We start from the raw sequence: 25,503 nt of genomic DNA on the forward strand, positions 1-25,503 counted from the left end.
TCAGTGTTATCTGGCTGCCAATATTAGAGTTGGGATGGATGGTGAGCGCTGATAGTTGTCATTAAGCTGTTGAGTGTATTTATACTCTTCTTTCTGGGGGGGAAAAAGATGGGGGCGTCGTGAAGAAGAGGTTTTATTACACATTTTTTCATATGTTCTACCTGTATGGCAAGAATATTACTTTTGTTTTTCCTCCCTTGATGACACTTTGGAATTTTTATCAAGCAGAAGGGATTTTACCTACATTGACTGCTGTAAGAGAAGCCCACACTCACTTTTGGCAGCCTCTCTTTGTGCTTCCTGCATGAAACACTTTTTCCCTGCACTGTCCTACTCCCCCATATAATAGGCCACAGAGTATACTCCTGCCATACAAAATGTTGTCCTAAAGGTGTATATTTTAATCATTACTTTAGTGAAGAAGAAAGAAGCCTTCTAATTTTAGTAATTGTTGATTAAACAACAGGAAGAAAGTTGGCTTCCTGTCTGAAGGTAGTTTTTTTACCTGTCATCTTTTGCAGTGTAAGCTTAGGTGCCTAACTCACCTCTTTATAGCATCAAATTTGAAACATTTATGAAAAAAATCCATCAGAATCCCTTGTTTGGGGATGAGAAGCTACCCCTTGTATTGCTGTTTATCTTAACACTACTCTTTTTTCATTGTGTGCAACTTTCACTTTTCTGCAGCTTAGAATGAAAATGCACCACTGTAAAATGTTTACAGATTTTATTGCTGATACCTAACCCGCTGCATCTTGTGGTGTGTGTCACAGCACTGAAGTTCATAGTAGGCAGGCCTTTGACACTGAATTCTGGCAAAGATAGTATTCCTAAATTGTTTTCCTCTTCTGCTTCATGTGCCTGTTGGCTGATTTCTTTGGGAGTGAAGTGTTTAAAATTCAGTTTCCTTCATTTTGAGTGTAGTTCTGAGCCAAATACTCCCCCTGCTGCCCAGCAGGTTCTGCGATTATGTGAAACACAGTTCTGCTCAGTGAATTCAGCTGCTGAAGCTGTGTGGAATAAATTCTGGTTTGCACACTGGTGTCGTTTGGAGTTTTGTAGCATTTAGGATGTGCAGGACTGAGTGGGTAACGATTTCACCTGCCATTGCATTATGGAAACCCGCATTGCATGTTCTGATCCTGCAATCACAGGAGATGTGGATCTGCTGCAAGTTGGTTAGAATACACTTTGACTTGGGTCAAACACAGCCATTAGTATCGTTCTTTTTATGAGTGTGTGTCTGTCCCTTAGTCCTTAACTCAGTGCTCATTAGCAGTGCAATCCCAGCTCTAGAGAACATCTTAATTTCCTGGTTTTGAAATAAGTACAAACATTTCATGTCTGTGGTCATAAACAAGTCCTAGTAGCTATTGGAGCTTGCAATATTGTAATATTTGTGCAGTTTCAAACTTTTTCCAGCACCTTATGTTTGAATCTTGTATTTATTCTTGATAGTAACCAGTTTGTACTGAGGTGAGCTGCTGAGCACTGGGTTGTCAACTTTTCTTCAGCTTCCTGCTGTTTTCTTTTTCAGGTCTTGGAGATCTTAGAAAAAAAGAAAGCCTGAGCGTTCTGTCAGAACTTTTCAGCAAGTTTGCAGCCAGGTCAGTACAAAATAGACTACTCCAGTTGTAGTCTAGATGTAATTGGAAATGGCTCTTTATCTTTTCATTCTTTTTAAAGACAAAGAGACTTGCACATCCAGGCAGAAGGATGGAATCTTAATATGCAGCATTTAATAAATTGTGCACGGGAGTTTGAGTGATTCATTTCTGCATAGTATTGTGCTGCAGGATTTGTGGTCCAACAGGAGAAAGCAACAGATCTTGTTTTGACCATTTTTATTGGATGTACCAGGTGAGGAAGAGATGGCTTGGAATGTGTTGATGAGCTGTGAAACAGCAAACCCTCAGTTAGTGTTAACATACAACTCTGCTATGCTGGTCAGATTTCAGTTATGCTCAGTCTGTGCTCATATTTATTACTGCACAAAGGAATTACTACTTGGGGTTTTATTCATTGATTTAATCCTCCCAGCTTCACTTCACTAGAGTTGCTAGCATTTTAACAGGAAATAAAGTTATTCTTTTAAATTGTCCTGGAATCACAGAGGATAAAGTAGTGCTACAAATGCAGACCTGGACAAGTCCTGCCTTTAAAAAATGTTGGGGCCAGGTACCGGTAACCATATCATGCAGTGTTTTTTTGTTTTTTCTTTGTTTTAATGCACTGTTGTGAAAGGTAAGTTGATTGATATCTCATTTTATCTCCAAATTTAATTACACTAAAACAATGATATAAGAAAATGCACCCTGCCTGAAAAGCTTTGAGAAACCCTGTAAAAGCCTTGCCTAAATTTTTTATGGAATATTAATTAGCAGTAAGCCATGTATTTTTAAGGCAAATGGTATTTGTGAGTCGGGGATTGGGAAAGGGAGAAAATTCTTGTTTTAGTGCATTATTTATACTTGTAGTATTTGTGCCTAATTTAAAGAAAAAGGGCTGATTTTCTCTTTTAGCAAGTGACTAAAAGTAAATGGCACACACTCACTAAACCCCTAATCTGTACAACTTCAAAGTCTGGAAAAGTTTTTACATAGGATCTGACTCCTCTCAGTTTAGACTTACTTGTCTTTCTAATCTGAAAACTTCCTTTTTTTTTTTTTTTGTTTTGTTTTTTTCATTTTTCATTTTCTGCCCTTGCAAACCTGCTGACTGGTGAATTTTGGGGACAGGTTGTGGTTTCAGTGAGGCATTTGGCATCTTGTTGATCAAGGTGCTTGCCTCCTTTCTCCATCCCCAGAACAAAGCAGTATTCAGCTCAAGTGAATGTCTTGGTTGGTACTTCAGTTCATGTGCAGGTTTTCTTCAAACTCCTTTTATAGTACAGGAGTACTGGCAGTAGAGTCACAGGAATCACAGCAGAGTTCATACATCTGATGAAAGCAATAACCAATTTTTGATCATGGTCTGTTGATTTAACACTTTCTAGCTGTGTTTCAGAGAATTTTGGGGGAACAGAGGTTGACTTCTGCTTGCAGATCTCATAATTTTAAGCAATAACCTGTAGAAAATAAACCTTTAGTATTCCTATTCTGCTTAGTAGGGAGGCTCATGGAAACATGTTGAAGATTTGAATAAAGGGTTGAGTGACATTTCTTTTTCATTTGATTTTAATTTTACACCATCAAAAGGAGACATTTACCACTTTTCTTCTTCAGCCTTTTCTCTTTCTCATCTTTGTGCTAGATGCTACAAGTAGAATAGTTTCCAGATAAATGCAGTGGATTCCCTAATGTATTAGTATTTAAATGTAGGAGTGAATAACAGATTTAGCTAGTTGAATATTATACTTGATCAGGGAAACTCTTTCAGGAGAAAGTGCCAAAAAAAACCCAACCCCAAAGTGAGTAATTGTTAGAGTGAATTTTTCCTGCAAGGATGACAGTGGGGATTTTTTTTTTAAGAAAGACTTCTGGTTTTGGAGGCGTGACTAAAATGGCCTGGAAATAGTTGACAATTGGGAATCTCTTCACAAAACCAATGGTTGATGTAATCTTCCATTGAAAGGACCCGCATTAAGAGGGAACACTTTGAAAATAAAAAATGTTCTAGTTATAAAAGAGTGTCCTTGGGGAAAGTAATGTTAATCTCTCCTTAGGAGCCATGTGACACACAAGTTTCATCTTTCTAAAAATCTTTTCTGTGATTGTTGAATAGGTGTGGACAGTGTTTCCTGTCACTGTAGTCTACTTTTCAGGAAGTAATTTTACAAAGGTTATGAACTTTGAGTCAGTGGTTTTTGTTCTCTGGTGAAATTTGGTGTGATTGCAAGTCTGAATGAGATGAAGAATTACTGTGAAAGTTATGGCTGAATGCCAAGTTGGGAAGGTTTGCTGTGTATAATAAAGCCTCTATTCTGGCCTTATTATCAAGCAGTGCAAGATAGCCCAGGAGCCCAGTCCTCAGGGAGACAGGGTGCCCAATTGCTAGGCTAGCTCGAGGCCGACGGCCGCGGGCTAACCCCCTTAGCCCCTTAGCAAGTTTGGTGATTATCAGCTCTTTAGTGATTGCAAGCTCGCTTAGGATCTGAGCTCTTGCTTGCTCAGATAGGGTGCCCTTGGCTTGAGGCTGCAGCAGACACGAGAGAGGAGAAGGAGAGGTCCTGATGTTCCACAGCCTTGTTTATTGGGGGAGTCTGTGAAGGGTCCCAGCGACAGCTCTTCTTCTGGCAAATGGGCTAAAGTAGGCCCCTTTTTATAGGGTTAAGGGGAATCCAAACTTGACCACTAGTAAGGGTTAATTAACATAACCTGTAGGGTTACAGAGATAAGCTATGGAGCGGGGGTCAGGGAGACAGGAACTTTGTTCGATCCTCCATGGGGCCTTGCCCAGATCCATGGGCTTTACTACAAAGGGTGATCAATAAAGGGTAAGGATTAAGGTTGGATGTAATGCACATTAAGATGGTGTGCTGTGTTTACAGAGGAAATAGTTCAATTTTTGCAAGATTTCTGGGTGAACTTCAACGACTTCTTTTTGTCTAGGAGTAATCTGTCTTCAGGAGGTCCAGCATATATTTACAAGGATGATTAGTCCTGTTTACTCATGTTTTCCTTTTACATCCAAATGGACTTTGTAAGGCTGTCTCCATAGTGAAGTGTTGCCAAAACTTCAGTCACCAACTTCCTCTTAGTACAATGTGCACCAAACCTGCTAAAATTGTTTTTGGTATACCCACAACATAATATAAGTGTTAACCTCTGCTAGTTTTGGTTCACACTTCTCTTTAGGTGCAGAGCTGTAGAGACCAATACAAACGCACTGCTGATGAGGCACAAATCTGTTAGGGAAAGCCAAATGGAGGTGTCCTCCAAAGAGGAAATCAAATCAGAGCATCCTGGTCACATTAATAGGAAAAAGTGCTTTGTTGTGGCTGGAAAGAAATGGAGGTCTGTCAATTACTCTGGGTAGCTCAAATTAGAACGATGTTTGTTTTTATTTTGGAATGAGAAGTGAAGTGAAGTGAAAGCCCAAAGGCAAAAGATTTCTGATTTTCAGTATTATTATTTTGCAGTGGAAAAGAGGCTGGTACATACACTGACAAGCCAGGTTTTTGCCAAACTGTTCTCAGGGTCTGGATTTAAGAAATGTATGATAAAATGCAAGTTGAGATTGCCCTACTGGGTCAAAAGGCCAGTATCAGGTTATAACCATACAGGATGCTAACAGCCCACAAAGAAAGAACCCGTGTGTTGCCTTTGTGAGAGCTGTGATAGTGCACATGCTAAGCAGATGGCCTAGATTTGTCACTAGATAGGGACAAAAGGTGTTAAGGTACCTCCTCGGTGCTGGCTGGCTCCCAGCTGTGTGCAGGCATTGCTATGACGTTGTTCCTGTTCTCTCAAAGTTCTATTTCTTGATTCCATTTTGCCTTTGCTCACTTCTCCTGCTTGCTTCAGACTGGTTGTGTGGAATTTACTGAGGAACAACGGGGGCTTGCCCACACTGGTTTGTTTTTCCCACTGTCCTGTCCAAGGCCAGCATGGTATTCCTGTACTTCCTTGAACCACTCTTAGGACCCACAGCACAAATGTTGGGCAGGTTCCACACATCAGCCTACTGTGACTGCATCTTTTGATCCTGGGTCCTGCTAGGTTTATTTGATGGTTTTATCTTTTGATCCTGGTGCTGGAAGAGGTGGTGAGTCTTCCTATCTACCTGTGCTATGACACTCAAAATTAGGTGGATCTTTGTCTACAAGAATTACCTCTTTTCTAACCTTTCTTTACTGTCCTACTGAATTGCTGAACAAAAGAACAGAAATTTGTGTTTGTTGCCCTTGTTTGAGCCCTGTGAAGCTCTGCTGTCCTTTGGAAATGAGGGGACACCATCCCTTTCCCTTCTTTACAAAAAACAATTCAAAGTTGCCATTTACTTTATTTTTGAGTGAGAGTTTTAAGGGATACCCCTCTGAAATAATGAATACAAATGCAAATTTATCTGTGATTACAAGGGTAAATTTCCATACTAGTGACCTGGCAAGATGCCAATTTGAACGTAAAGCTGGAGAGAAAATATATTTTGCTAGGAAAATCCTCTGTGTCAGTGGGATTCAGAACTAAGGACTGTTCCTGGTTCTTTAACTTTTACTCATGATGAAAATAATTTTATTAACATAGATGGGGGAGAGCCATCGTTGGTCCTAATGCAAATGCTGTAGTAGACAAGCTGAATTTCTAACATGTCTGTAATGCCTTGTTACTACTAAAAAGGACAGTTGTAGGGAGTTTACATCTGTTCCTATTAGGCACAGCAGTTCAGTATCTCCAGTTCATTCAAAAACACTCAACACAAGCGTTTCATGTATAGAAAAATTATGTTCAGTTGATTTGGTGCAAGAACATCAGTACATGGATCAGAGCTAAATTTTACACCCTACCCAAGGTCTCAGTGTAATATGCGTGAGACATAATGAAATTTATGCAGTATGGTGTGAGCATATTTCATAATTCAAATCCTGTGGTGATTTTAGAAGTCCCTGCCCCTAGAGCTGTACACCTGCCCCAGCCACATCATGACCCCATAGCCGAGCGAGCCCCAGGCGTGCGTCACCCTCCCTCCTGCAGCTTGGTTTTCTCAGAAAGGAAATGCATTGCGTGGGCTGCAGAGGAGATTGGGTGCTCTGCCTCGCCTCTGATCTGGACGATTGGGGTAGCTCCCAGCCGCAGTGGAGAAATGAGACAGGACAGCGTGTGTGGTTCTCCCCTTTGGTGCTTACAGAGCGTCACAAAAGGCTGCGGAAAATCCATGGATCTTGGTAGAAGCAAGTTTTTCCAAAGTTGTGTTGGAATGGGGAGGGAAAGTTTCTGCAGTACTCAGCAGAGTATTAAATTCCAAACCGGTGGAGACTTCTTGGGTGGCAGAATTGCAAGAGGTGTGAAATACTTCAGACCTAGAACATGTTTTCTGTCAAAATGCATGCGCTGTTATTTTTATTCACATTATAATAATGCCCAGCTATGATGAGTGAAATCCAAATCCCATCTGTTTACTGTATGAATACAGAAGGACAGAAGCTGCTGTCACGTTACATTGAACACACCTCTGAGCAGTTATGGGTAATAATAATTCCTAGAAGACTTGAGTTCAGCAGGATTAAGGTGTAAAGTCTTGCTCATCAAGGTTTCCTGGAGTTTGGGAAAGGTGCTTCTACACTTCTGCAGCTCTGGAGGCTGTTTACAGCAAGGCAAGACTGAACAGCACAGTAGCAGAAAGAATATGACTGATGTTCACACTTGCTCTTCTGAAGCAATGGAATGTACTCTGAGAAAAGTGGCCTGAAGTATCCAAATACCATAAAACCATTTGGTGTGTGACCTCATCATGCCTATTACCATTTACTTTTGCTCACTAGTATTAAAAAGTGCAGGAAATAGAAACTTTAATCATGTAGTTAGAGGTTTCATAAGGGACCACAGTGATCTGATTATACTCCTCCTTGGTTTCTGCAATCTTAATAGAATAGGAGACGTCTATTAAACCACAGAGTACAAGATTTAAATTACACAATTGCAATGTATATTAGATGATTTTCTGCTTCAATAGCCAGATACGAAGGTTAGTAGAACCTATTGTGGAAAGCGAGGTTGAAATTTTGGTGCTGGGTTCTCACTTGGTCTCTGGACTTTCTTCTTGACAAATTTGGCAATGGAAGCAAAACCGATGGAGAAATTTGCTGGGGTATTGGTCTTCCCACCATTATTCAAATTACTGTGCTTTTCATTTTCCATATCTCGCTGAAGGAAAGATTGACAGTGATTTATTGGTGGCAAGTGCATCAGAGCATCCTCAGTCATATATTCCATAATGAAATGCATGAGAGAGTAAGTGCTTGGTCCCCTCGCGCTGTCCAGATCCCGTTTTAAAGCTTTTAGTAATACAAAGGGTTTGATATCAGTGAGCGGGAGCCAAGAAGTCCCTGAATGTGTCATTTTGTGCCTGTTGGATTTCAGAGTTTTTAAGAAAAGCATCTTTTGGATTTGGCATATCAGAAGTACAGCATGTGAGAAAGGCTGGCTTTCAGGAGGTAGAGTGGGGACCAGCAAATGTGTGATGGGTGAGAAATTCCATTTTAACCACAGAAAACACCAGTTGTGGAACCAAGTATGAAAATTACTGTGGTTTATTCTACTGTAATCACCTAAGTATGCTGCTGGCCGTGGAGTGACATTCACATCCAAATGCCAAGGTCTTGCTTTCTGGAAGGGGAGAGACAAAGGTGGGAGAGGAGGATTTGATGGACCAAAAAAGCACATATGAAAACAGATAACTAAATGCACCTTCCACCTGTGGACAAAGGAAAAGTGAAGGATTTCAATCTGCTGGAGGATGTAGCCCGTCAATATCACAGAATTATGGAATTCCCTCAGTTACAAGGGACCCATCAGGATCAATTCTAACTCCTGGCCCTGCACAGGCCATTCCCAGGAGTCACACTGTGTACCTGAGAGCATTGTCCAAACACTGCTTGAGCTCTGTGAGGCTTGGTGCTGCTGTGACCACTTCCCTAGGGAGCCTCACCCAGTGACCAACAACCCTCTGGGGGAAGGAACTTTTCCTGTTATCCAGCCTAACCCTCTCTGGTTCACTTTGTGCCATTTCTTCAAGTTCTGTCCCTGGTCATGAGAGGGAAGGAATCCAGCACTTGCCCCTTGTGAGGTTGGTGAAGACCCCCATGAGGTGTTCCCTCAGTCACCTCAAATACAAATAAATATCTTGGACACCTGAGGATTTCCTGTAGGGAAATAGAGAATTTCCTTCACTTTAGCTGCTCAATGCATGAAACTGCTACTGTGCATTATCACAATAATGATAAAAGGACTTTTCAGTGTATTTTTTTTTTCAGATTTAGGCTACAGAAAGAGAAGTGAACATGCAATTTTGTTACTATTTTGATTCTAGAAAACTGCTTTTATATTTGTGCTAAATTTATATAATTACTTCTTATTGGAAAACACTCTTATTTTTTTGGCCTTTAATGACCAATCTGACACAAGCCATTTGCTTCTAAATTGAGGTGTGAAGATTTGAGCCAGATACTGAAATAAAGTACCAGGCTTTTGTCACTGGTCCTAATCCTTGCTTTCCAGAAGCCTCTTCTGGTAATTAGCTTTCCATGCAAGATAGGAGGCTTTGATCAGTGCCCCAGACAAAGCTCTTGATATTTCCAGAAGGAAATGAAACATTATTGCTGAGAAGCATCTCCTATTCAAAGGATTTTCAGGTTGTTTTGATGTAATACGATTTTTATTTCACATTTTGATATGAAGTTACCATTAAATTTTGAATCTTGCTGTTCTAAAGACATTTAATGCTGATGATTCTTCCTGATCCTGTCAGGATGGAGTAATTGGTTATGAAGTATAAGAATCAGCCATTGTTAGCATGAGCATCTGAAAACTGAAGCTTATTAATAGAATTATATGTGGTTTTGGTGATCTTTTTTCCTTTTCTGGTGATATGTTTTTTGTTTTGGATTTTTAAGTTGGTAAAACACTTCATGGCTGAAAATTACTTCCCCTGATGGCAGAGGCAAATTATAATACCTTTTGTAAAGGGGAGATGTTATCAACTGATAATATTAGACATCAAAATCTCTTAAAAATACTAAGGATTTAAGAAAATGAGAACATTTACTGCTGAATTAACTGACCAACTGTTTCCTAAAACAAAGAAGTAGAGGCAAGAAGAATATCTAATGGATAGAAGGAAGAAGTTTTTGGGAAGATGTCACTTCTTAGGATGACAATGCCTAAGCACGGCAAGAAGATTTTCTGACTTTTTAAGTCCAAGAATCCATTTCCCATTTATTTAGGAGGTGTGAAAATGAACCACTGAGTTTTATTGAGTCCTATTACACCTCTTCCATTTTTGAAGGTGTAATAGCAAAATTGTTACTTCTGCCAAAAACATCAGAAGTGTCTAGAAGTGATCAAAAGTCACATTGGAACAATTGTGATCTGGATTTACATGGAAAAGGACTCAGCTGCTGTGGAAAACAGTAGTAAAAGATGTACAGATTTTCCTGAGATACGTAGGGACATCAGTACAAAAGGTTGTGGTAGATTGTTTGTTGGTTTATTCCCAAATGAAAAATGTCACTCCTTAGAAAACACTTAGAAAACCTTCTTGATCGAGGCTTAAAAATTTAGGAAGATTTCCCAGCCTTTCCCCTCTTTAAGCCTACCCTTGGGCTATGTTGCTAGATTCATGGAAGAGCCCAGTTATGTTGAGAAATTCTAGCTGATAAAGCACAGGGTAGAGGAAATGTAGAAATTTGGATCAGATTTCAGCTGGAGTTTTCCCAGCTTGAATCTTTCAGCACTTAAGACTGAGTGCATTTGTCTGTGAAATAGGAGATCATGACTTATCTCATGCTATTCAATGGCTACTGTTTCAGGAGGCTTTTTAGAGACTGGATATGCATATGGGTGGTGTGTAATGAAGGTAGCTCTAGTACAAGGGAAGTTTTTTTGGGGTTTTTGTTTGGTTTTTTCCACATTTATTATCCTTTGAGCAACCTGGTCAGATGGAAGGTGTCCCTACCCATGGCAAGGAGGTTGAAACTAGATGATCTTTAAGTGCCTTCCAACCCAAAACATTCTGTGACTCTGTTCCTTGACTTAAAAATCTATCTAAAATTCTGCTTCATTTCATATACTTATTATTGCAAATATTTTCTTCCAAAGCTGATCTCCCAGTGTCTCACAATCTTAATGTGCAAAGGCTGTGTGATTGAGACAGATTTCTCTTACAGCATGAGAAACAATAGCAATTCTGACCCTATTACCTAACTTTTTAAACAAAAAAAAAAAGTTAGGATACAGAATACCTCTTGTGGTTTGGGTTATAATTTCATGATTAATGAATGTGATTCATAGGTAGAACATAGGGGTTTCCCCCTGTGCTATGTAGTAGATCCTTGCTTGTGGTAATTTAGGGTTTTCCCTCTCCTGGTTTTTTAGCTGGCTGATAGGATCTTAATTCTTCTTGTTCTCCTGGATGACTGTATTAGTTTCTTCTTTTCTGCCCAGTCTTGATTGGTTTTTGTAGGATTACCTACAAGGTAAGTGGTAAAGTGTGACCTTCAGCAGGGCTGTGGTTCAGAGGCTCCCATGTTGTCATTCTCTGACACTGCCTCCCCCGTGCCTGGGGAAGGTGCTGACTCTGCTTTAATCTTCATGAGTAAATGAGAGTGAAATTTCACTGCTGCATTTTGCAGGAACTTGGTGCCTCCTTCTGAATAATCCACTGTTAATCCTGATCTCACAGAAACCAAGAACTGATTTGCATTGATGAATTTCTTCATTTTGATGTACAGCTTTGGAACACTTACCTTATACGTCTGTCTCCTGATTTTGGCTTATTTTTTCCCCCCCAATGGAATTGGTGATAAAATAATGCACTTTGGCTTAATAATAGTAGGAATGATGACATGTAGTTCTGAAAAAAACACTCATCTCCAGAGTATGTCTCCATTCCAAAAGTAATTTTATTACTTTATTCCAATTTACTCCTGCATTGCCATGTGGCCTAAATGATTTTTCCCTAATGCTGGTTTCTATATCCATGTAAAATTTTACAAGTTGCTCTTTGTCTGGTATCTCTGAAAATCTATACAATCGGAAAAACTGGGGGAATATTTTCTGAGACATTTTGTATTTTATGATCTATCCCATAGAGCAGTATTATTACTGCCTCCAGAATTCATTGCTATGTGTGGCTAAACAAAAATGTCAAAAGGTTCCACTTAAGTGCCCCAGGAAAAAACAGAGTGTGTGGGAGAGAAATTTCTGATGTTAAACAGGAAGCACAAATATTCAGCAGAAATATTAGCAGAAGCACTGTTAATAACTCTACAGATGTACACATGTTCATTTTCTCACTCATTTTATCCCCAAGGATTATTAGTATATTTATGGGAAATCAAATTAAAATAATTAAATAATAATAATAAGGAAAATAATTAAATAATAATTAAAATTATTTTAGCCACCTAATTTAATAAGTAAGCTGGAAATTACATAACTGAAAAGAAATAATAACTTTTTTTTCTGTTGGCCAAACAGCTGATAGGAGGAATATCAACCAGTCCTATAGCCATGTAGCTTAGTCAATGTTAAAAAAGGAGTTGTGTTCACTCTTGGACAACTCCAATACTAATATTTTTCTGACGTTTGTGCTGTAAATGGAATTTCTTCTTCTTTATATTCTGCAATAATTGCCAACTCCTGCATAGCAGTGTTAATTGGACAATTAGTAGTAGTTTTCCACGTGTAAAATTTGGACACAAAGATCCAAGTATTCATTTTAAATCTGTGTGTCTGAACATTCTCTGGAAATTAGTAGAAGCAGAGACAGGAAAAAACCAAACCAATGTACAGCAAGTTCAAGATCATTGTATTTGGGAAAACTCCAGACCTACTATGCAGGGCCCTGAAAGTGAAAAGTATTTCCTTTGCTACTATAGATAAAAGGATTGTGTGGGGCCTCTTGCACTGCAGCACTTGTGAGAATCCTGAATTCTAAGTAGAAGTGAAAGGACTTGTACTTGTGTTCAGAAACTAAGTTGATGTTTTTTTCCATACAGAAAATGGTTGAAAGGTTGTAAGGACAAAACAACAAAAGAAAAAAAAACAAAAGACTAAGAGTATGAGTTGGCCTTGACTCAATGTTTTATTATATTTAAAAAGTACAGGTGCATTAGTCATATTCTCTGAAGGATTTCTTGTAAAAGGGCTTTGCTGTTTGTAAGCTTTCCCTGTGATTAATTTTTTTTTTAAATAAAAGTATTTTTTAAATTAGGTGAATTGGTACTTTGGAAATTGATAATGATGGAAGCTGAAATGATCTGCTCCAGACTTTGAGGGACGCTGAGTGCTGTGAGCAGCGTGCAGAGAGCTGTGCAGAGGAAGAAGCCATTTCTGCTGGGGCTGGGCCGGTGCGCGGTTCTCGGGAAACCCCAGGAGGTGACACAGGACCTGTCGCGAGGCCCCGTCTGCTGGTGCCTCCTCCTCCAGCCGCTGCCTCTGGCCGTGCCTCAGGTACAAGGTGTAGTCTGTGTTCTCCTGAGGTCACATGCCTCTGCTTCCACTGAAGAGAACCTATTCTCACCATTTCAGTCTTGCAGGATAAGCTGGGAATTGAAACCTCTGCTGTGCAAAATAAGGGAGAGGTATAGAGTAACGGGAAAGCTGGTTCCGTGTTTGTTATGTTGCAAAGCAGCTAAACCAAATGAAATCTGTGCAAATAGTAATAAAAAGGTGGGCCACTTCTAGTACGATTTTGGGTATCAAAAGTCTGAGATGTAATCACTGTGAGGCTCCTGTTAAGGTTATGTGCTAGAACCCATCAACATGGCCAGTTTTCAGTTGGTCTGACAGCTGGATGCTGTCAGAATAGTTTTTTATATGTAAGCAACATTCAAACAGAGCAACAAAAAGAACTGAAATTTTAATCATATTTATGATGACAATTAGAAAATAGTATTTTACAAATGTATGGGACTACATATCTGTCTTACACTTAGAGAATTGAAAATGTTTGTCATATCTTTTAAGACATGAATCATTGTTCCCTACCTGAAAAACTGAGCATGGATTATCCAAAGCCATGTGACTGCTGATATCTGACTCTTGGTACAGAGCAGTTTCACTGGACTGAACTTGTAGTGTTGCTACCTTGTCTTGATGAAAAATAAGGAGATCTGTGGGGCCTGGGAAAGCACCCTGGTGCTTTTGATTGCAAAATGGGTTATTGATGGATCAGTACTCATACAGAAACTTTCACTGAGGGAGAAGTTTTAAGTGAGATTACTATCCATCTTTGTTCTCCCAGTGACTTTTCAACCTACGGTTTCTTTCATTCCACAGAGGGATTTACTGTTTGCTGTGTACCTCTGCTGCTCTTCATCTGACCTTTATTGCTCTGCTGCCCACTGAGTTGTTCTTAAAGCCTAAAAATGGCATATGTGTCACACTGGGAAATTTGCCGGGGAATTGTCTCAAACACTGAGACAAATCATCTGAGAACCACATAGAACTAGCTAGAAAATATTTCCCCATCACACAGAAGTGTCACTTTTCCAATTTTGACCTTTATTCCCCTCTGTCACTCTGAAATGATGTTGAGAACTCTCAGCTGTTTTAATAAAAAAGCACTCAAGAAAGTGTGAGACTGCTCAACAGCTATCAGTAGCCTGTGGAGTAGGCACCTCCTCTGATACCTTGGTGGAGTGTATCCCCATGGAGAAGCTGAAAAAAGCAGAGCGAGGTTTGGAGCCTAACTCCAGCAATCACTTCCTATCCCAAAAACCTGCACTCTGCTCTGCTCTTGTTTACGTGCTTGTGTTTATAACAGAAATTCCATCCTGGACCTGAGAAAAGGTTTTTGCTCAAAGTTTTGTCAGACTGTTGCAGTAAAAATTGTAAAGTTTCAGTTTCAAAAAATTGTCATCCTCCAGTGGAAGAACTTGCACTGAAAAATTCCCAACCCAGTCTACTTCTGAGTTTGCCTTGTAGAACATCTTTTCAAGGGAAGTCTTCTGATGCAGAACAGTTACACTTTGTGAGGGCATGTTTTAAAAGGCAGAGTGTCTGGGTCAGACAACTAACCCAGAGCAAATACAATTTGTCACCTCACCCTCTCCCCTCAAAAATGCAACTGTTGGGGACTGGTAGGGGGAAGAAGTGGGAATGGTTTAAGCCAACCCTGCCCAGTGCAACAGGTGGAAAAGGAGCTTGAGGCAGTAGGTTCCCAATATTCTGTTCTTCAGTGCCATAAAAAAAATTCTTAGTGCCAGCTTAGGTGTGTGGGAATTTGTACTACACCTTTCCCACCACTTCCAGCTGCACCTGCTGCATTCCACATGTTACCTGGTGTTTGTTCAGCTCTTTGCAAGGTGTAAAACAGGAAATGAATTAATAAAAGTAAAACAGGGGGCAGCAGAGTATAGCAGCTGTCTTACAGGATGTGGGACGCCTGAAGGGAGAGGCAGTAAGTCCATAAAAAATGCTTGGAACTGTTCATCTGCAGGTACTGGGTTAGCAATTTAGAAATGGGCCAAATGCTCCATGCTGAAGGGAAGTGTAAATATCCCAGGAATAGTACAGATCCTGTAAATTATTTTTTTCCCTAATCTTTGTTTTTAGGTGGTACCTCTGAAGTAAAGTGGCAAGATTTTCAAGTGTTTTGTCCTGTCTGGTGTTAATGCAAGAGTTGTAAATGTCAGGCATAACTAATAAAGGAGAGATGGAGGGTAGAAGGGAGAAGTGAAATGAATGAGTCACGTGTTTGGGAAAGAACAGAATATAGGAAGAAGTAGGAATTACTAAGTAGGTGGCATTTGAAATGTGCCTGTAAAAGAGAACAAAGAAATGGGAGTATTTTTCGTTAAGTCCCCTTTTTGGACTGTGTTTGCCCACATTTGAGGGTTTGTAGATTAATTTGTTACGAGCTGGGCGGGGTCAGGAGGAGAAGGAGGAGAGTGAAGATGTCCTTTCCTTTCTCAGCTGCCTGCTGCCCTCTTGTGCAAGATCTGCTCTCTACACCGGTGCATTTCCTAGCTGTTCATAAAGGCAGTGATAAACTTGGAGTTGCTTCTCGGTTTGATGAAATGCTGGATTTGTGGTGCCGACCTCAAACACTTTTCTGTGTTTCACCCCCTGCAGATCCTGTCCTCATGTCAGCTGGCACTGGCCTTGACCCCTTTGTCATTCATTGTCTCCACATTTTTAAAGGATTTAAGGGAGACTAGAGAGAGCTGCTCTATCACAGCGTTTGTCTGATCTGTTGTGATAAGCTTGATATGAAACCTACTGTATCTCCTGCTACAGTTGGTTTAGGAGTGCTTCCCTCACTTCTTTGACTTAAAGGGAAAATCTTTCTGACTTCTTTGTTGTCAGGATGTTCTCCTGTGGATGCTAAAGAATTAAACTTTATGTGGACCACTAGTATTATGTTCAGCTCTTTTTCCTTTTTAATAGAATTGTGCAGCTGATGATCTTGCACCATCTGAGTGTCTGAAAATTCCCTGATAATAGAAAGGAAGCTGGAGGAAGTGTAACAGGAGGAAGAAAGTGAACTGGGGTTGGGAGGACAAGTGTTGGGAATTAGGATGGGAGGAAGATGGAAAACCAGGGGTGGGCAGAGAAGTTTAAGAATAAGGTCATCTTAAAAAAATGGCAACAGGTAAGAAGATTGTTTAGAAAGAGTCTAAAAAGAGCAGGAGATCTCCTGGTAAGTTGTTGGACACTTAAAGAAGGGACATGTGGACACAGCATCCATTTGTACATCCTCTTGCAAAGGGAAAGGAGCAGCTGAAGAGCCCGACTGGTGTGGTATGGGAAGTTTTTAGACATGGTCTTCATGATGTTACAACAGTAACACCATTGGGCCTTCAGCTGTGTCAAGAGGAAAAGGGAAAACTAAATGGGAAGTGGAGAACTTAGTTATTATGTCTGTGGTGTATCTCAAAGCTCACTGTCATGACAGTGATACTCAGCTTGCCTGTTCTGTGTCTGGAACTGCTCTGAATTTCCAAACTGCCATCAAAAGGTGGCAGTACAGCAATGGAGATCAGCAGCTTGGGCAAAGATGTTTGAGTAGGAAATGTTCTCTTTGACCTTTGCTCCTGTTACAACATGGGTCATCAGCACAAGTGCAAAGCAGAGAACACTGTAGGGAAGTTTTGTAGTTACCTGTTTGTAGTGAGAACTATTCCCTGTGGGTTTTCCCCACTAGATGGAGGGATCCCTCCTGACTTTGCACACAAGAAAACAGCAGGAATCTCATATGCTGGGATTCATCCAGAATTAACTGTTAGTCAAGTCTGACTCATCTCCTTTGGTGAGATGCCGAAGCATGTCTGTGAAACAGGTGGCTGGAAAACCCACAGGGAATAGTTCTCACACAGATAACTACAAAAATACATTTTTGAAGAAAAGAACAAGAGAAAATGGTAGTAGCTAAAATTGTTTAATATCATAGGCATATAAATTAATCAGACCACATAGTCCTTAGTACAAACATTCCCTTTGCAGAAATGAAATAAATAATTAAATTAGATTAATCAATTGGTATAAAAATAAAGAATCCTCTCAGGAAAAGTAAATATTATACAAAATTGTATATCCCATGCTAAAACACATCTCGAAGTGCCTACAAAGGGCACTTATGATCAAAATCATAAATATATTATAAAGCCTCCCTGGGAGGTAATGAGCTTTTATGGCTTACATGATGTACTCTGTTAATGAAACATACATTGTTTCTGCAGAGTGCACTTAGTACAAAGAGAGTTCATCTCATGAAAAGAAATAAGTCCAGAGGGTGTACACATTTATATTTGTGGTGTCTGGTGCTTCCTAAGGTCAAAAGTTCCTCCTTGGGGAATCTTCATTTTTCCTTCTGAGAACGCTGTTGCAGACCAAGATGATGTCTTCTCAGACACTGGTTTGTCCTGCACAGATTTCCTGTTCTTCATTCATCCTGTTCTTCAAATAGCACACCCTGAATAATACACTCAGTCTTTGATCACTCTTGACAAATCAAAGTCTCCCATCTTGTAAATCAGTGTGTATTTGAAGTGCCCAGAGTTGCCCACAGTGATTGTGCTGACACTGCCCAGGGGCGTGGTGTTGGCCAAAATCACCTGTGCTAATTTTGTGATTAATATTCTCCATATGTAGCTGGAATTATTGGACTGGCTTGTCCAATAATTTCAGTTTTCAGCAAGATCTCTGAGCAATTAACCCTCTAAAGTTACATTTGTTGCAGTTTCTCACTAGTTTTTTGAATACTACAAGTGAGCATCTTAAATTAAGTTGTTCTGCAGGTGCAAGAAATAACCTCAATTAATAAACAAGTATATTGTGTTTAAAACAGGAAAAAAATAAGCTTTAGCACTATGTTTGGTGTAATAAAATCCAGAGTTAAGAACAGTGAAGCAAGTCACTAAACAGAAGTAGGTGCATTACATACTGCCTTTTGGACAAAACCCAGGCATTGCTGCAGTGTAGGCAGGAGTACCTAGTTAGCTTATGACATTCCTGTAGGGAATTGCTTTCATTCATAAAATGTCCATCTTAAGTACAAAAGTTGCTTCTCAATGCTTTGTAACGATTGCTAATAAATATGTAATACACAACATTGTGCTTGTCAGGGCATGCTAATCCCATTCTGTCTGCTAGACAAGGATTTTAACAGGCTCTTTTAGAACAATGATTTCAATGCACTTAGCAAGTTACTGGAAAAGACATTTACAGATAAAGAAATACATACTGTATTCTTTGAACAAAAACAAAGCTCTTTCTCCAAAACCCTGCATGTGCAAATATTCCATGGAGCTGCATCAGAAGTGCTGGTTTATTGGTTGTCCTTCTAGGACTCACATAAAAATGCACTTAATTCATGATAAAGGCATTCAATTAAAAACCCTTCATAAAAACACAAATGTAGAAATATCAGCAGGTATGCTGCAACTGCAGGACATGCTTCAGTGTTTCCCCAGTTGCTTTTATCCAAATCTGGAATGCACTTTTACCCAGACTTTAAATCTGTTGCAGTTGCAGCAGCAGCTTTGCATTGCATAGTGCTCACTGATTGGTGATGAAGGGACTTGGTGGGTAGGTGAGTCAGAGAAAGGGGGATAGAAGGTACAGAAAGAACATCATTTAAACTAAGTACTTTGATTACTTACTTATGAGTGGTAGTTCTTTTTTAGAATGTTAATTCTGATGCAGTGATGTGGAAACATTGAGGTATGAGATAGAACATTACACACAGAAAAAGCAGGTTTTGAAAAGGAAAGGAGAAAAAGGAAAGGAGAAGAAAACTATGTTCTAAATGAAAATGACCCATCACCAGAAACAAGGAGAGTTCACTTGGTTTGCTGTGCCTTGAGGATCTTCCTTCCCCTTTCTGATGTACATTTTTGAGGAGGTTCACCTTTCAGGACAGTAAAAATGTGGAGGCAGCAAAACTTTTTGTATTAATTTTCCTTTAGGCCGATGGCATTGGTAGGAATGGAAATATTTTTAATACTACCTCATTATTTTTGGAGGTAACTAAGCTTGTCATTTTCCATTCTAACACTATATGCAGTTTTCCAATTTCCTCTCTCTACCACATTTCTACTAAGTAGAGAGAAAATTACATGAAAGGTTAACTTTTACTGGAAGGTTTTATGCTCTTTTCCAAGATCAGTTTCCTCATGTGGGGTTAATATCTGTTTGGGGCAAATGAACAGTTACTGCTCAGATGGAAGAACCCAGAGTTCAGAATCCTTGCAAGCAGAATATGGTGGTATATAATTAAGCTGCCAAAACTAGTTTTAAGTGCTGTGATACTCACCTTCATTTAAAAAATTTTCAATGGTATCTCTAGCCATAGTTCCACAGAAATGTTCAGGATTCAAGAGCTGGACAGGAAGGTTTCCACAGAACAAACAACTTGACAGATTTTTAAAGAAATGGCAAATAAACTGTAAAACTTAATCAGGAGGAGAGAGAATGAATAGTGTTAATGGTACATTAGTATGAGGGTAAATGTTGTCCTCTGAGAAGGAGCAGTATGCATTAGAGCTGTTTCATTCTGACTGATCATCAGTGACTGTATTTATTGGACATTTTGTAGTGGCTGGTTGTACCAGCCTGTCATGCCTCTGCTGTATCTGTCATGTTAAGTTGGGGCAGTGTAGCCAAAATTCCATTTTCTGGAACAGGATTTCCCCTCAGGATCCTTTATCTCCACTTAGAGCATGTGGGTTACATCTCTTCCTATTGAATCCCATGGCAAATGTGCCATTAGCTTCAAGATGTTGATCACAGCCATACAGTATGATTTGTAAATGTTTTTTCCAGTACTGAGAAGGCAGTTAAATGCAGGACATTTTTCCATAGTTAGCTAAAATGCAGTCTAAGAACTTATAAATAAAACTCTGTGTGTGGTATTATTGTAAATAAGGAAATCAGCCCAAGCAGATTCCCTTGAGGCTTCAAAGTTTTTCTGTTAATTTTCTTTTAAAATTTGCAGAAATCTCTGCATGGGATTCAGTTAAGATCAAAGCAAAAATACAAAAGTAACCATGTCATTTATTTCTAGTTTAGCAGAAGGGGGACAGTTAAGTCCCTTACAAGAGCCAGTTTTTGTGAAATTAGAATTTCTTTTTCCCTCTAGAATCATTTGCAAAATAGCATCCATCTTACAAATACCCATCCAAATAAGACTCCTTAAAATTTTGGGAGAAGCTTTCACTTACCACACACAGAGAACACATCATAATAGCACTGGGAAGTATTTACATTTTTCACATCTTAAATATAACATAGTGTCTGCTTTAAAAAATGGATTTTCAGTAGCCTTCAGCTGTGGTGTGTCCTAGATTAGTTCTTGTATAGCTGTAAAAACAAGACATTGTTAGTAAGGATGTAAACTAAGGACATCTGTAATTGTTTGCAAAATGTCAAAAAGCATCCAGGAGGAATGAACTCTGCTTACCATTTGCATAAGATTTTCAAAGCTCTTCAAAAATTCTTTGGGGGTTTTCTTCCCATAAGATTCACATGTTTTCATCTCATAAGACTCACAGTGCTGGAAGATAAAGAGAATCATGGCACTTCTAAACAGAACATCACAATCCTTAATCAATCCTCAAGCTTTCTCACTGAAATATCCAGAGGGTTGTAATCAATGCCTTTTCTAGCTGGAAAAGCTTTGACTCAAGCTCTTTCAAAAGGGAAGGAGTTCAGTAATGACACCTTTCATTCACTTTTTTTCCAGTGATCCTTGTCCTTCTGCCAGCATGTTGTGTGGTTGCCAAGAACATGTATGTGAATTTTTATGGTCACAGGGAATGCTTCTCCCAAAAATTCAAGAATTGGACTTTTTAATTTCCAAAGTAATGAAAGGCAGATTACTGTTTCTAACAGACTTGCTTTCTACACTTCCCCCATTGCAGGGGGCACCTGCTATAGAAAATAAGGAGCAATGATGACAATTATGAGCACTGTGAGGAAATCCTACCTCTCCAGAGTCTCTGTAGGTGAGTTTGTTCACGATTCTAATGGCTTTTTGGAACGCCCAGTTATCTTGGCTGTTCGCTGGTTGTAATTTCTGGACACCCTTCTTGAAGCAGGTCACAGCTGAGGACAGGCATCCCTCCTAGGGCAGGAGAAGAAGGAACTGGTTTAAAGCCAGTGTTGCTGCAGCACTTTTTCCTGCTCATGTTTGATTGTGGTCCATGTGCAGAATAGACTATTAATTGAGAATATTCAGCTGTACCTTTTTCTAATTTATTTTTTAATTAGTTTTTGGTACGCAGGTGATATTGAGGCTTTACTTTGGCTGTTCTTGCATAATTACTTCACTATTTCTTAATGAAATAAATGTCCACTTGGCTATTAATCATGACAGCATTTGAAAGAAAACAGTCCTGAAGGAAGAGTAGATCAGTTACATGCAGTAGGTTTTCACCTGCTAAAGCACGAGCATTTTATTTTAAAAAAATTACAATGTGGGAATATACTTTTTTTTTCCTTGCTCATTTTGGTGCTCTTTCTAATAATGCCTAGTTAATAATTAGAATTGATGAAGAACTGCATGTTTTCAAATACTATTAAAATGTTGTTTTATGATAGCATCAGAAATGATACAGAAACTATGCCCAAAACTAACCTAACAGTCAACAGAGAAAGGAAAGCAATGTTTACTGCAGCCAAAATTTAAGTTGCTTTCTGTTTTCCAAAGAAGGAAGCTGCTGATTGCACGTATTAGAAAGGCTCCAAAGCCATCCTTTTTTGCATACCTGCTGCTGCCCAAGCTGAGTCTCGTCTGCCTTATGAGATGTCACTGCAGTTTGCTGCTTGGGCAAGGACAAGGCAGCTTTCATGGATGTTGCTTATAGCAAATTTTGCTAGCAACATTCTGTGTTGGTCAGATAAAACATTTTCTTTTCCTTAAAAGCCACACATTTATGTTTGGTTTAAGCATCATTACCGTAACTGGCCTTGCTTACTGGAAAAAAACACTACTCGTCTTTTAAAGAGATCGATTTTCCAGCTGAAACTGAAAACGTTTTGGTCTCATCCGTGCTTAGCTGAGAAACCAGCATTTCTCATCTGTGCTGCCTTTTCTGTTTTGCTGAGCTGTCACTTAGAGCTCAGGCAGGCAACAATCAGGGCACTGCAAGGATTGTGGGGCCCGGTGTGCTGAGCACTTCGGGGATGAGGCATGAAGGAGCACACACCACTGGAAATGTCTGAAGGGGGCTAGAGATGTGTAAAATATTTGTATCAGTGGCACTTGGCAGCAGCACTCTGCATCTGACTCAAACTAGCTTTACAGATGAGCCCGTAGAGTCCTTGCTTCCGGAATTAGCGATCAGCGGGGTGAGATACAGATCCAGGGCACTTCTTCAGCTGCAGTGCCAGTCACCAGCAGGAGAGCTCATTTGCCCCCCAGGCTGGAATTACCTCAGCCTTAACGCTGCTTTTTCACTTTTTAACACTGCTGGCTTCCCTTGAATTGACGTCCTCTAATCTCTCTTTATTCAAAGGAAAGAATATTTCATTGTTGAGGGTACAAGGAAATGATGTGGGAATGAACTGGGGCTAACAGTTCACACAAAGGTACCTCAAGGCAGCCAAAACAGATTGGGATAACCCACCTAATTTTAAATGTTATAATAGGTGATTTTCTCATTGAATATTCAAGACCAAATGCAAATCTGCCATGAGCAGGTTATAATAAAAAAAAAAATTCAAATATTTTGATATTTGAAATACAGTTCTGTGAGCAACTTTTTATTAAATTGAGTTTGACTAGGCTGTGATGGCACCTAATCACTGAATGCCACTTTAGCACACTGTGTTACATATTTCAATCACCCTGTAGGATGAAGTTTGTTGATTTGGTTGCTGGTGATTATTACTATTAGCACACTAATGTTTTTTTACATGTTTTACCTCAGAAGCTGAACCTGTATCAATACCTTCTAAATATGAGAATTCTCTGTCTTCTCTAGTATTCAGAGGAGGCACTTAGGACCTCCCAGAATCAGACAGTAAAGCCCTAAGCTGCAAGTGAGCTGTTGTTTTCCTTCCTGAGGTGAGAATGACTTTTCTTAAGAAAAAAACCCCAACAACCTCATTAAGCAATTAGTCACTAGTTGTTGTATTTGCTTAGTTTCAGAGGCAGCTGGCAAACGCTGGATTAAAATGACAACTAATAATCTCCTCCTTTTCACTTTGACACCACAAGTTAGAAAGAGTTTTAGTAGAAAAAGCCCAAAGTTAGAAAGAGTTTTAGTGGAAAAAGCCCAGCAATGAGTTTGTGCACTGAAGTTTTTTCTAGCAATTCCAAGGAATGCATCTGGTTTGGTCGTGCTTTTGTATATTTTTTGGCAAGTTAAACATGCAGCGAGCTGTCAAGCCTAGGAAGAGACTAACCAAAACCTGTGTGAAATGAGGTGAGTTTTTTTTCCTTTCTTCTTGTAGCTGCTTGCAAGGGACTTTAGAATCCTGAGTAGATAAATTTTTAAGAATGTCTACAGCTTTTACAGCATAGTAGTGCATAGTGATGGGTTTTACATGTCAATCAAAATTGTTTGTGCTACAAAATAGGGCTCAAAAATTTAAGACAGCTGATAACACAAGTATAATATTAGGTAGTCACAGGTTGCTCTACACCTCAGTTGCATGTTGAGGGATTATCAAAGCAGCATGCATTTACCCTCTAAATTTTTAAGATGTGATTTTACTATGATTAGCATTTAAATTTACAGTACATCCTGCATCCTACCACTTTTGAGAGTGCAAAATATCAGCACTAAATAATGTGTAAATATGTATCTGTATTAAAAAGGGGTTCACAGAGAGCTGCTCTTGTATTTTTAACTGGTTATAATCTGAAAAGATTATATATATAAGAATATTGGCAGATGCAGTTTTGTCTTCCTGTTGGTAGCACAGTCCCTGCACGAACAGACTCAGAGCAGTGTGAGTGCACATGAGAGGAGGCACTCATTGACATGGCCTTGCAGTGCCACTCTTGTCATTTGGCTGTAGTGGGAGGCAAGGGGGGCAGCTCAGGCATGCTGGAGCTCATGGCAGCTGGAGGCACTTCCACTCCAAATACCTGCATCCCCAAAAGCACTGCTGCTCGTCTGGGTCTTGTATGAATCCTCACTCTTAGCACTATTTGTTAATTAAATGGAGTTTGTGCAACTCTGGATCTATTGGTGGGTTATGATACACATAAAAAGCAAAATAGTAATTCCAGTGTCAAAATAGAAACACTTCTGCTATTAATTATCCAGAAAAGGAACTTTCTTAGAAAGTATTTTCTTACTCAGTCTAGCTTGCATTAAGAGTACTAGGTCAGAGATGTGAAGAACAAGACATTCTCCATTTGTCAATGGAATAAACCAGCACAAAATCAAAATTACATAATTATGAAAAAAAATTTAAAGCAGCCTCACCACAAGGTTTTCTGGTGTATGCAGCAGTTCAGCATCCTAAAATAAAACAAATAAATCTAAGTTAGAAAATTTTTACCATTTGAAAGTGATGTCCCTCATAAGATACATACTAAGCAATGTCCAATGCTTGAAAGTAATTTCAATATTATGGCAAATACCATCACTTACCTTATCTTTCACCATTTTTTGTAAGTCTTCAATTTTCTTGTGAATCTGTTTGTATTTTAATGTTCTGGGTGAAGCTGCAGTCAGCATCATTGTGGAGCAGAAGAAAAGCATGCAGTAAATAATCATCCTCTTCATCCTGATGAGTTCTGTTTTAAAGTGTGCCAGGAGCAAAGTTGTGCTGTTCAAGTGTAACACTCCAGTTTGAGCTGTGCTCAGGTAAACTCTGCACCTACCTATATATTGCTCCCTGCTGGAGATGGAGAACCCACCCATTTCAGTTTGGAAAGCTTTGTAGAATGGATTAATGAGTAACCCTTTTTTCTTTTCCACTGGCTAGGTGCATGTATGCAGGCTTGTGCGTGGGGGGGCAGGGATTGATGGAGTGAAAGAAAATGTGCCCCATCTGCACATTGGGCAGGAAAAAAGAGAAAAGGGTGAATTCCCATTTTCACTTTGAGTCAAGAAATGAACGTACTAAAAAGTTAGTACTTAGAAACCACAGGCCTAGGTAAACAAAGATTCTGCATTTTTTTTCCTGTGTCATACAGCAGTGAATCTCTTAAGTCCATCTACAGCTCTTCTGTACTGTTCTGGAGAAATATGACAGGACTTCTTTCAAAATTTAAATTTATTTATCTCACTTTATGGCTTCAAGGAGTGTTTGTCAGCTATTTTCTCCTGACATATATGAACTGTGGCTTTTTTATTCTCAGCTTGGATTGTTAGAGATGTGAGTAAAAGCTCATCTTAGCATTTAAACCAGCTGAAATTTGCTTTATATTTGCTTGGAACCA

General features: G+C 39.4%; 1 protein-coding gene across 1 annotated transcript; it reads right to left on the reverse strand.

Annotated features, from left to right (window-relative positions):
* Positions 1 to 6: 6 nt before the first annotated feature.
* Positions 7 to 24,844, reverse strand: IL21 (interleukin 21). Its single transcript, XM_066548871.1, has 5 exons — positions 24,710 to 24,844; positions 24,542 to 24,577; positions 21,088 to 21,225; positions 20,563 to 20,655; positions 7 to 93 (listed from the first exon to the last, which is right to left on the reverse strand). The coding sequence occupies exons 1-5, from the start codon at positions 24,842 to 24,844 to the stop codon at positions 7 to 9; spliced, it is 489 nt and encodes a 162-aa protein (XP_066404968.1).
* Positions 24,845 to 25,503: the final 659 nt, after the last annotated feature.

This window comes from Molothrus aeneus, chromosome 4 (genome assembly GCF_037042795.1).
Source record: "Molothrus aeneus isolate 106 chromosome 4, BPBGC_Maene_1.0, whole genome shotgun sequence".
Classification (NCBI taxonomy): Eukaryota; Metazoa; Chordata; class Aves; order Passeriformes; family Icteridae; genus Molothrus; species Molothrus aeneus.

Excerpts from the sequence above, each read along its gene's own strand:
- IL21 (XM_066548871.1), bottom strand. The coding sequence starts at position 24,844 with ATGAAGAGGATGATTATTTACTGCATGCTTTTCTTCTGCTCCACAATG. Across the intron at positions 21,226-24,541 it reads ATACACCAGAAAACCTTGTG|GAGGGATGCCTGTCCTCAGC; the intron begins GTGAGGCTGCTT and ends CTCCTGCCCTAG. Across the intron at positions 94-20,562 it reads TTGAAAATCTTATGCAAATG|AAAGAAGAGTATAAATACAC; the intron begins GTAAGCAGAGTT and ends TTTCCCCCCCAG.